At 35.5% G+C, this 11811-nt stretch overlaps 1 protein-coding gene across 1 annotated transcript; it reads left to right on the top strand.

The window, feature by feature from the left end:
* The first annotated feature begins 3528 nt into the window (after window positions 1-3528).
* LOC114378002 (probable beta-1,3-galactosyltransferase 14) lies at window positions 3529-10371 on the top strand. Its single transcript, XM_028336501.1, has 7 exons — window positions 3529-4039; window positions 5544-5696; window positions 5776-5858; window positions 5975-6074; window positions 7870-7983; window positions 9003-9145; window positions 9956-10371. The coding sequence occupies exons 1-7, from the start codon at window positions 3705-3707 to the stop codon at window positions 10042-10044; spliced, it is 1017 nt and encodes a 338-aa protein (XP_028192302.1). The 5' UTR covers window positions 3529-3704; the 3' UTR covers window positions 10045-10371.
* Window positions 10372-11811: the final 1440 nt, after the last annotated feature.

The raw sequence follows: 11811 nt of genomic DNA, 5'->3' as shown, positions 1-11811 counted from the left end.
TGAGAGCCATCCTGAATTTGAGGCTTGTCTACATTTTTTTGTTCATTCCATGGATGAGTTGAGGAATTTGTTGAACTATCAGTCGATTTTGATAATCGTTGATCAATTTCTTTAGTGTGATGGAACTTATTTTGGACCATAGGTCAAACAATATTCGTCAGTTGCTTCAATACTTGATACATGATATCATTAATACTTGAATCGATATGTTGTCGTATGAACGACGTTGTCATCACCATCGGTGCCTCAGTTGCCACTACCATGGAATCAACATTAATAATGGCTATTGGTTGGGAGCTCGTTGTCAATGAAGATGATTGTGTACTGATCGGCAGTGTACTTGAGATGACTACCATTGTCGGCATTAGGGATGATGGGATTCCTAATGTTGTTCCTTCTGATGTCTTCTTTGAACATGATTTCTTTGAAGTTGGTTCCATTTCTTTGGTCCGTCCGGAACACAACTACATGCGCTCTTGAAGATCGCTTTCAACTTCAAATAATGCAACCAATTCACCAACTTTGGTCCCACCGAGTGTGCCAACTTTGGATTGACAATGCTTTAACACAATTACAAAATAAAAATTCAAGCGATTTGGATTGAAGAGGGAAATTTGCTCTTTAACAATGGGTTTCCAAGTTACTAAAGAAACCTCTTGGTGTAGGTAAAGTATTTAAGGGACAAGGATAAGGTAAATTGGTAAACAAAGCAATAAAGGAAATAATTTGAAAAGCTTTAAATTTGCAGAAAAATTAAGGCAAGTAAAACTGAAAGCTAAAAAAATTAAGAAAATGCATAGAAGATAATGGGTTTTGATTTGAATTTTATGTGTCTTCCAATACATTTGCCTAAGATATTTATAAATAAAGAAAGCGGTTATAAACTATACCCATTATCCTAAAAACATGGAAATTAACCCCTCACATTTATCCCATGTGAGCTGAATCCATCTTGCTCTCCAAGCAATAGTTAATAATCTCTAAATGGGCTCCACTATGTGTTGAGCATAGCCTAATAATTATTTTCAGCATCCAACCACCTTGCCCAATATGTCTATTGTTGATTTCGATCCTACCGATTATGTTCAACATAGTTACCGAATCGAAATATTTTATTTCGGTTACCAACAGAAAGACAAACTAGCTAAGTTGAAAAGCAAATTCTACTTACTGTGAACTTCTCTAATAGGTACAAATTACACCATATCTCATGTAGCAACACCCACACGACCAATAGAATTCTCTAACCAATGCCCATTATCAAGCATCCAGCACCTGCAAGCCACAAGTATATTCATTCTCTCTATCAACAAATCATTTTCATGCTACCAAAAAATTAATTGGGTCTAATGAAAAAAACTTGGACAAGGATGAGTAGTAAGACCTCCATACTCGTGAAATCAACACTTCCAACTCCAACTATAAGAATCGATGGGGGAAGATCAAATGCTTTAACTAGAGCATTTATTATTTCTTGAAGATCTGTAACAATTCCATCCTATGAGAAGAGCTAGTCACGAATTACAAGTCCTATTTTAACAAGACAATCAGGGAAGAGAAAATAAGTCTCAAAACAACTGCAACGTTAACAAAGTGTGATTACACTAATTTGTAGAAGATTTTCTTTTCAAGAGTAGTACAACTTATGATCTAGAGAAGGAAGGAGTCATGAGTTACTACTCAACAACAAACACCAATGGCACAATTTAAAAATCAATTATGCGCAAGTTGTTTCAACTACATAAGAGGGAGGATCCAACTTTGTGATGGGGACAAGTCATTATGGATTTCTTTGACCTTCAAGCCTCTCAAGAAAAGGAACAACGGTCATCTTCAAGGATTAAAGTGCAACTAGAGTTCTTTGCTAGAAAGGAGAAAAAGATTAGCCAGGGTATAAGATCAAAAGCTAAATTATAAATATATATCATTAACTTTTGATACTAATCTTCCTTAGGCTAGACTTTCTTGAACTTTAAAGTCAAAGCTATCTAGACATAAAGAGTTTTTAAACATCTTCTCAAGGATGCTTACTGATGGATTTTTCCATGAGAGATTTACAAGTACATGTCCCTTAGGATAGAGAACCTTAGAAGAGTAATATGAGATTACTGCTATCTCAAAGTTGTGTGTGAGCATAGCAAGTTGCTATGTGAGTTGAGTAGAAGAGGATATCGAGGGTTTAAAGATTGGAGAGACTTTTAAAAAAATACTTGGGTAGATAACTTACAAATGCTTAGAGAATACTGGAATGAAGCATGAAGAGGCTTTTTGAAAGAACACTCAAGAGAGGCTTGCAAAGGCTAGGAGAATACCGGGTGTAGGAATCTGTGAAGGCTTCAGGAAATAAATAATACCACTATTGGTGCTTTTGTTAGTGAGAATCCTACAAAGTGTAGGGACTAGATATGACCCAAGGTTATGGGTGAACTAGTATAATTCCTGTGTGTTTTATCCATCTTACTGCCTTTGAATAGTTTCTTTTGCATCTTTATTTTGAGAAACTTGGTTTTAAATAGGGTCATATCTTCGATATAAAATTATTAGAAGTTTTCTCAAACTATTTTTGAAGTCCAGAAGCAACTCCTACTCACATACTTATAGATAAAATCAAATTTTACTTCCTTGACTCTCACTTTTCTTGAGCTTATGAAGCAGTATAAGACAATATCTTTGTATGATTTTTATTAGAAAAATATTTTACAAAGTACTACCAAAAGATAATGATTGTTGTCAACAAAGCTTCTTGGAGTTAAATCTCTTATATCTCTTTAGAACTTCAGAAGTTGCGTGTTCTTTGTAGAAAAAACAATAGTCACTTAAGTGTCATTATTCAACTCCCTTCCAGTGACCTTCTAATACATTTTATCAACGTCTTCAAGGCTCCAATAATGATGTTTCACTTAACTTTCTCATTGGTCAGAACTCTTCATTAATTTGAACTTTTCGTAGGTAGTCACTTTCAAGACATCAACCACTCTCTCATACCACTAGTAACGCCCGACTGATTCCAAAATCATTGACTGTTCCCATAATCCAAATGTAATTTTTTTTTCAAAAATCAAATGCAAAGAAAATTTCATACTCATATTTTTAATAAATTAAATTTGAAAATCCTCTATTACATTTTTTTAACAAATAAAAATCCTCTACTATTGTATCTCGAATTTCGGCCATTGATACTATCAACCAAAGTGATCTATTTTTCTTTTTTTTGTTACTATTTTAATTACAATTGTTGATAATTAATTTTCGTTGGAAATTTTAATTTATCATCATCAGTAAGATTCTTTTTTTTTTTAATTATATTTTTTTTCATCCACAAAATTCAAATTTAAGATTAAGACTTTATTTAAAGAAATCGAGTTTAATAGGATCTGGGCCAACATCTTGTTGGTAAAAAAGTAACCTAAGGTTTTACTTGCATCTCTGTATTTCAATTAATTACTTAATTATTATTAATAATATTAATAAATTAATAATAAAAATTAAAAAAAAACTGACAACCATAGCCGCTGATTTTATTCACTGTTACGTTTGCTCACTCTTCCTGGTCCCTAGTCCCTAGTCCCTAGTCCCAGTCCGTAGTCCCTAACAACACCTACTAGAACCTTCATTCATTCTTGTGAGCCATGAACGTACCCTCCACCTTCACCATCACCACCGCCACCACACCCAACCTCGTGGTGTGCCCCATTCCGTGAGCCATGCCTTCTTCCCCCAAGTCCTACGCCATCTCCTACGCGCGCCAGCCCACGCGCAGATCCACCCTCTACCTCCTCCTCTCCGCCCTCTTCCTCTTCGGAATCGTTGCTTTCCTCGGCCAGATTCGTGGCAGCCGCTGCGTCAACGCGCACCCCCGATCGGTGCGCATCGTTTGGGAACACTCCGCCGGCAACGGTGCCGCCGGTAGTGGGGTCGGCGACGGAGACAGGCATAAGGTGATGGGGTTTGTGGGCATTCAAACCGGGTTCACGTCGGCGGGGAGGAGAGAGTCCTTGAGGAAGACGTGGTTCCCCTCTGATCGCCAAGGACTTCAACGGTATTCACTTTCTCTCTTCTAAGTCCCATAATTGAGTCTTTTTGTGTTGTGTGATTAAATTGCAGTTTTAGTCCTGAAGCTTTGGTTTTTAAGTTTTAACTGTACCGAATGGCGTCGGAGGATCCATCCATGTAGCCAACCTTAGCTTGTAGGATAAGGCTCTGTTGTTATTGTTCTAGATTGTCCTCTCACTCTTGCATTTATGCAATTTTGGTCTCCATGTAATGCCCTAATTTTTGAGGTCTTGACGGCTCACACTTTATTGCACTTCACACTGTGACACTTCACTTATCTTTCACTCAACTTTTCTCATGATTATTGATAGTACCCAATAACCAACCCAAGATTTTTCAGCTTGCTTTGTTCTCACTCATATGCTTTCACAATTAACTATGAAATTCTTAAGTTATGGACTACCGAATAGATGCATCTTGTTGGTATAAGTAGTATCAATTAATTCCTTCAAGTCTTCCTCAATTGTATAGTGTCACACCTGTATAGTCTCTGAATCCCTCTCATTTTGGTGTGATTAATCAGGGGTATTACACTCTATATGTTTAATTGAGTGATTTTGGTGTCAAAATCTTATCATATGTTAAAATTGGGTCGCTTTGTTCGTCTCACATCTAAGTAGTAATGAAATCTGCTAACATCAACTATCTTTTGCTTAATTAATTACTTGATGTGTAAGTTACTGATGATGTGGAACCAATAAGGTCCAACAAAGTTGGTAGATAGCTAGGTTCTTTAAGCTTGCTGACAAGAGTTCGATTTCCTGGGCTTGCATATGGAGAAGACTTTGTTGGAAAAGCAAAATCCACTTTGGTTATCTCTAGTCTCGAAGGATTAGAGTCTCATGGCTTTTGGATGGGGATACTTTGTTCTTTGCAAAAAAAAAAAAAAGAAATTGATGATGTGGAAACAACACTTTTCTTAGAATCTTATCATATGTTAAAATTGAGTTACTCCATTAGTCTCACATCTAAATAGTAAAGAAATTCACCAACATCAACTATCTTTTACTTAATTAACAATTTGATGTGTAAGTAACTGATGCTTGGAAACAACACTTAACATATTTAGAGTTTACGTGAGTTTCTTTTACCTCCCTTATGCACATAGTATTTACCCATTGTTTGAATAGTTTTATAGTGAAAAGAATGATTTTTGACTTGTGTCAGCCTGTTAAGTAAGAGATGGATCATGGATGATATTAGCAAATTTTGTTGCAATTCGATGTTACACTAAAGGAAGGATTCAGTTGTAACATATGATGAAAGTAAAGAACTGAAATTGCTCAATTAGAAGTTTGAGGATTGAGGACCAAAATTGCACTAATGTATAAATAAGGTGACCAAAATTGCATTTAAGTCATAGGGTTTTGAGAAAAGTGAATGATTCTGCTTGTGTTTTGTTTTTCTTTGAGTTTTGATGTGAGAGAAGCTGGGATTGAGAATGGTGCAAGTTGGTACTGTCATTTTTAATTGTTGACTGTTGCTTGCAGCTTAGAAGAAGCTACTGGGTTGGCTTTTAGGTTTATCATTGGTAGAACAAGTGACAGAGCAAAGATGTCTGCGCTTCAAAAGGAAGTAGCAGAATATGATGATTTCATTTTGCTGGATATACAAGAGGAGTACAGTAAGCTCCCATACAAAACGTGTGTGCTGAGAATGACTAAATTTCTGCACTTTATCTGTATTGTGTTGCTAAATTGAATATTCATTCATCCTTCTCAGGTTAGCTTTCTTCAAAGCTGCTTATGCTCTTTTTGATGCTGAATTTTATGTCAAAGCTGATGATGACATATATTTAAGGCCAGGTGACTCGATCTTTTGATGCTTATTGTGATGAAATACATTGAGGAGCTTCCTTTATGAGATTACATTTTACAATTCTAATTAAGTTTTTATGCACATATTTTTAATTTATTGTCAGATCGTCTATCATTACTACTGGCAAAAGAGCGATCTCATCCTCAGACATACATAGGATGTATGAAAAAGGGACCTGTTTTCACTGATCCAAAACTCAAATGGTTAGTTTTTTTTTTTTTTTTGAGTTTATTTTATCTGAGTTTTTACTTTGATCCTGTATAGAACTATAGATTAATTTTCCCAATTCCACACTTTCAGCATGCCACAATTTTACTCAGGAGAAATAAAAAAATATGCCATTAATTAATTGCTCCAATGATGGAATAAGATTATAGAATTTTATGTCTTTACTTGATGATGCTATTTGCCGGAGATAGAAATGTAAATTACTAATGCTGTTTAGTTGTTGGATTTACAAATGAACATTTACTATTGCAAGAGAGAAAATGTAAGTTTGCAACCAGATTTTAGTTTTAAACATACTTATTAGAATCTTATGGTTTGCTATTTGAATCATACAATTTTGCTGGCTAGCAATTTGTATCATGTAATGAATTGTAAATGATTCTTATCTGTTTGATACATGGATAAAACAATGCAATTCCATATGATAGATACAAACCACACAATTTGGCAATTTGTTTTTTTTAGTTGTGTTTTCACCATTTCTTTGTGAAAGAAATTGTAAAGGTAGATATATTGAATTTAAATTGTATATATCTACCTTTGGTTTTTAACTGTGCCGAATGGTGTCATGTGATCCATGTAGCCAACCTCACCATGGCTTTGTTGTTGTTGATAAACAAATGGAACTGAAGAAGCACCCACCCTATTTGATTATTTTGTTATGCTGTTTTCATTCTTTTGAAATAGGGTTTCACATTATCATTCATTTTATGTACTCTATTTGGATGTTCCATTACTACTCTGGTTTTGTTTTGTGAGAATTATGTCTTGTTTTTTCAACTTCTAGCTTAAAATTATTACACTGAGCTCTATACCTTTATTTATATGATATATTTCAAGTTATTTTTCATCGTGTCTTTGAATCTTAGGATGTGATATGATTTATGACTAGCTTGGACGTTCATATTTTAATTGTGATTTGATAAGCTTGGTTTAATCATCTGCATTAACATGAACCTTTTCAAAAGCAGTTATTAAACAGGGCACAAATTTCTTTCTTAACGATTTTGTTTGTGATTTTTCTTTTTCTCTTGGTTTCCTTTGTTTTTTTTTTTTTTAGGGGGGGGGGGGGGGGTCTAAGAACCAGGTTGGAGAATGAGGCCATAAGTTATTTACAAGATGAAATGCGTATACTTTCACTCAAAAACTTGATTCATGGTGGTTCAGTTCACTGTGGTTGAATCAAATATATAATTTGTTTAAATCACGGAATTCTATTAAAATGATTGTGGAATTCTAAATGACATCTTCAACTATTATATGTTTTCATCTTTAATTTTCATTTGATCACAACATATAAAACTTCTTAAATAAAAATTATCCACCAAAAAAATTAAAAATATCTTTCTTAAAACTATATATAATATACTTAATATATCTACTCAATTAAAATAAACCAATTGCACAATGTATCACTCTTTTATGGTTTATGATAGAGCCCAATGTTGTGGATTGATCTTTTTTTAACTTAATCCCATTTAATAGGACAAGGCTTGGTTTTTGGATCTTGGATGTAAACTTGATCCCCGAAGTTATTATCATAAAGGACAAAACTGAAACAATTTTACACCTTTTAATGTGACACTTTATTGCCAATTTTGTTTTAGGTCTTAAGTATCACCTTTTATTACCCATATCTTTTTGGGTTGAAAATGCTAATATAGTGTGCTGTCTAGCCTCACCACTATTGTTACATTCTAAGCCTCGACTCATAACCAGCATTTTACCTATTTTTGCTTATTGAGTACTCATCCTGATAAAATCTTGTAGGTATGAACCATTGTCACATTTGCTTGGAAAGGAGTATTTTCTTCATGCTTACGGTCCTATATATGTTCTTTCTGCCGATGTTGTCCAAAGCTTGATTGCCCTTAGGAATGACAGGCAAGTTTTCTTACCTCCTTGGCTCACATGTAATCAATTGGGAACCGTAACCTTCAATGGACAGTAGGATCACAAATCTCTTGTAATCTATGGGGAACCATAGGAAGTAATACTTTGATACACTTGTTGATGTTTAGATATAGGACTTTTGCTCTTTTGGGTCGAACCATGTGTAATGGTATTGTGTTTTCTTTATGTATTGCATACCTGCTTTTTCTGTATCTCATTTCTTGGATTTTGTATATTTGTGTGCTTGGGTTGGATGATTTCTGTTTCTTATTTTAAATAAAAATAAAAATAAAAATAAAATAGGAGTTGAGATATTGCCCTAAATTTTGCCTAGTCCTGTTCAGTTGTCTCCCTGGTGCAAATTGCTTGGGAGCAGTGGCGGATCATTGTTGGAGTGGGGGGGAGTCATGCCCCTCCCCCTCCACCCCCCATTTTTTTTAATTGCTTATTTTGTAAGACTTTATAAATGACTTCCCCCAAAAAATATCTGTAAGCTGCGATGTAAATGGTGATGGACTTTAGGTGTTAAAGGTTGTTATGTAAGTCCAAGCCCACGTAATTCCTTTTTCGGTGCTAAGGGATAAAAAGCAAAAAAAAAAAAGAAGGCTACATGTGAATGAGCGAATGGCCCCCAATCCTATCCTTAACCGCTTCAGCACAATATGGTCATTTACATAGAAAAAGAAATAAATGAAAACTTTAGTTCTGATTTAATTATCAATGAGTTCAAGCATTTGAAGGAACAAAGGGCAATACTTTAAGTAGATGTGGTTGTTTTTTTAATATTGATAGTTGTATTGCTATTCACGCCCCCCCCCCAAATAAATAAATAAAAATTTGAGAGCTATGCTCTTAATATTGTTATCCGGACAATGTCATTCCTATGAGGTTTTAAATTTCCTCTCAATGTAAAGGGCTGAAGATTGCAATGATAAACATGATGATATGGACCTTGTTCAAATTCCTACCCCCTTCCCCACTTCAATATTATGTTTTTTGCATTATTTCAGTTTCCGGATGTTCAGCAATGAGGATGTTACCATTGGAGCTTGGATGCTTGCAATGAATGTCAACCATGAGAATAATCATGAACTTTGTTCTACAGATTGTACAGCCACATCTATTGCAGTGTGGGATATTCCGAAGTGTTCAGGTTGGTGTTTCTCTTAGCACCATGATGTTACGGCATCTGTATTTGGGGGTTTGTATCTAGATATTTCTTGGGAAAACCTTAAAAACACATGAAATTCATGAATTGGGATCCCAAAAAATAATTATTTTTAGGTACCTCATGGTGAAAATTGTTTCAAGCTTCTCAATGTTGCATCTTTCTGTTCAACTATGGATGGAGGAGTTTTGATGGGGAAAAGGGAAGGATAATTTTTAATTTCTAAATTAATTTAAAAAATTAAATAAGGGATGATTGGAAAGGCTACTTCATAATCTGTCATTTTATTTCCTTCATTTTAATATAATCTCAAATAAGGAATGTTTAGTTAAAATGAAAAATTTCTCTTCCCTCCAAAATCCTACATCCAAAATCATCTCCTAAATAAAGGACATATTTTTGTTAAAAAAACATTTTATTTGAGATTAGAATGGATGTGCTGATAAAGTTTCTAGCATCAAAATAAATGGTCAAATGTGTAACAGGTATCAGCTGTGTTGTTACAAAAGATTTGAAAACAATCTTACCCATATTTGAGGCTTGAACATGATCCATAAAATGGGAATCTGTTTTTGCTGAGGTTCTTTTATGTGCAGACTTTTATATCAGTGAATCTTTACAGAGGTTCTTTTATGTGCAGACTTTTATATCAGTGAATCTTTACAGAGGTTCTTTTATATGTTTCTAGTCAGCATTTAATTTCTTGTTAATGTTTGTGCATGTGTGTCGGCGTGTTCATATATACACCAAAGAAAAGGATTTTATCTTAACGATCTGGTTGCTGTTTACCTTCAGGCCTATGTAATCCAGAAAAGAAAATGTTGGAACTCCATCAAAAGGAAACCTGCTCTAAGAGCCCAACTCTGGAATCAGATGATGAATAGAATTTGGGGGTATAATACAAAGCAAAGTAAGCTCAGAAGGTAGTGAAGGAGTTGCTGCTCTTGTTATTGATTATTGCTTAGAGATGCTACCACTGCCATTCTTTTGATCTTTCTAATTCTCCTTTCTTCCATTTACTAGAAGAGAGGTGATTGTGTTTTATTTCCCTAGTTTTCATTCCCCTTGTATACTTGGAGAGGTTAGCGTTGGCCTATATGACAAAGGTTCGTTAGGGAAGGTTTTTTATATACATGAGAGAATAGATCAAGAGATCATTGTTAATTTACTAATTTCCTGATTTTAATGTCATTCTTTATTGGGGTTATACATATTCGGATTTATGTTACAACAACAACAACAACAACGCCTTATCCCACTAGGTGGGGTCGGCTACATGGATCAATTTCCGCCATAATGTTCTATCAAGTACCATACTTCTATCCAAATCATTAAGTTCGAGATCCTTCTTGATAACCTCTCTTATAGTCTTTTTGGGTCTTCCTCTGCCTCGAATTGTCTGCCTCCTCTCCATCTGGTCTACTCTCCTCACTATAGAGTCTACCGGTCTTCTCTCTACATGCCCAAACCACCTAAGTCTATTTTCCACCATCTTCTCTACAATAGGCGCTACTCCAACCCTCTCTCTAATAGCTCCGTTTCTAAATTTATCCTGTCGAGTCTTACCACACATCCACCGCAACATCCTCATCTCCGCTACACCTACTTTAGTCTCATGTTGGCTCTTGACCGCCCAACATTCTGTTCCGTACAAAATCGCCGGTCTTACCGCAGTCCGATAAAACTTTCCCTTTAGCTTGATCGGTACCTTTGCATCACATAACACCCCCGATGCTTTTCTCCATTTCATCCATCCTGCTTGAATGCGATGATTCACATCCCCTTCAATTTCTCCATCATCCTGTATTACAGACCCAAGATATTTAAACCGTGTGACTTGAGGGATAATATGGTCTCCTATTTTCACCTCTGAGTTAGATACCCTCCTACTTTTGTTGAACTTACATTCCATATACTCCGATTTGCTTCTGTTTAGGCGAAAGCCATGTGTTTCTAGAGCTCGTCTCCAAGTTTCCAACCTCTCATTCAACTCCTCCCTCGACTCTCCAAAGAGGACTATGTCATCTGCAAAAAGCATGTATCTCGACGCTATCTCTTGGATTTGTTCCGTGAGGACATCCAGAATTAAGGTAAAAAGGTAGGGGCTAAGGGTTGACCCTTGATGCAAACCAATTGTGATGGGAAAATCGTCTGACTCTCCACCCTGTGTCCTAACACTAGTCGATACCCTATCATACATATCTTGGATAGTTCGAATATATGCAACCCTAACCCCTTTCTTCTCTAGAGCTTTCCACAAAATCTCTCTAGACACTCTATCATACGCTTTCTCCAAGTCAATAAAAATCAAGTGCAAGTCTTGTTGGTCCATGCGATATTGCTCCATGACCCGTTGTAATAAATAAATCGCTTCCATGGTCGACCTTCCCGGCATGAAACCAAATTGATTCTCAGTAACTTGAGTCTCCTTTCTTAATCTCCGTTCGATCACTCTTTCCCATAATTTCATGGTATGACTCATGAGCTTGATTCCCCTATAATTTGCACAATTTTGTATATCCCCCTTGTTCTTATAGATTGGCACTAACGTGCTTCTCCTCCATTCCTCCGGCATACGTTTTGATCTCATAATTTCATTAAAGAGTTTGGTGAGCCACTCAAGACCTCTATCTCCAAGAGTTTTCCACACT

This window comes from Glycine soja, chromosome 12, assembly GCF_004193775.1.
Source record: "Glycine soja cultivar W05 chromosome 12, ASM419377v2, whole genome shotgun sequence".
NCBI lineage: Eukaryota > Viridiplantae > Streptophyta > Magnoliopsida > Fabales > Fabaceae > Glycine > Glycine soja.
This window is presented reverse-complemented; position numbering and strand designations above follow the sequence as displayed.

Excerpts from the sequence above, each read along its gene's own strand:
- LOC114378002 (XM_028336501.1), top strand. The coding sequence starts at position 3,705 with ATGCCTTCTTCCCCCAAGTCCTACGCCATCTCCTACGCGCGCCAGCCC. Across the intron at positions 5,697-5,775 it reads AGTAAGCTCCCATACAAAAC|GTTAGCTTTCTTCAAAGCTG; the intron begins GTGTGTGCTGAG and ends CATCCTTCTCAG. Across the intron at positions 9,146-9,955 it reads GGATATTCCGAAGTGTTCAG|GCCTATGTAATCCAGAAAAG; the intron begins GTTGGTGTTTCT and ends GTTTACCTTCAG.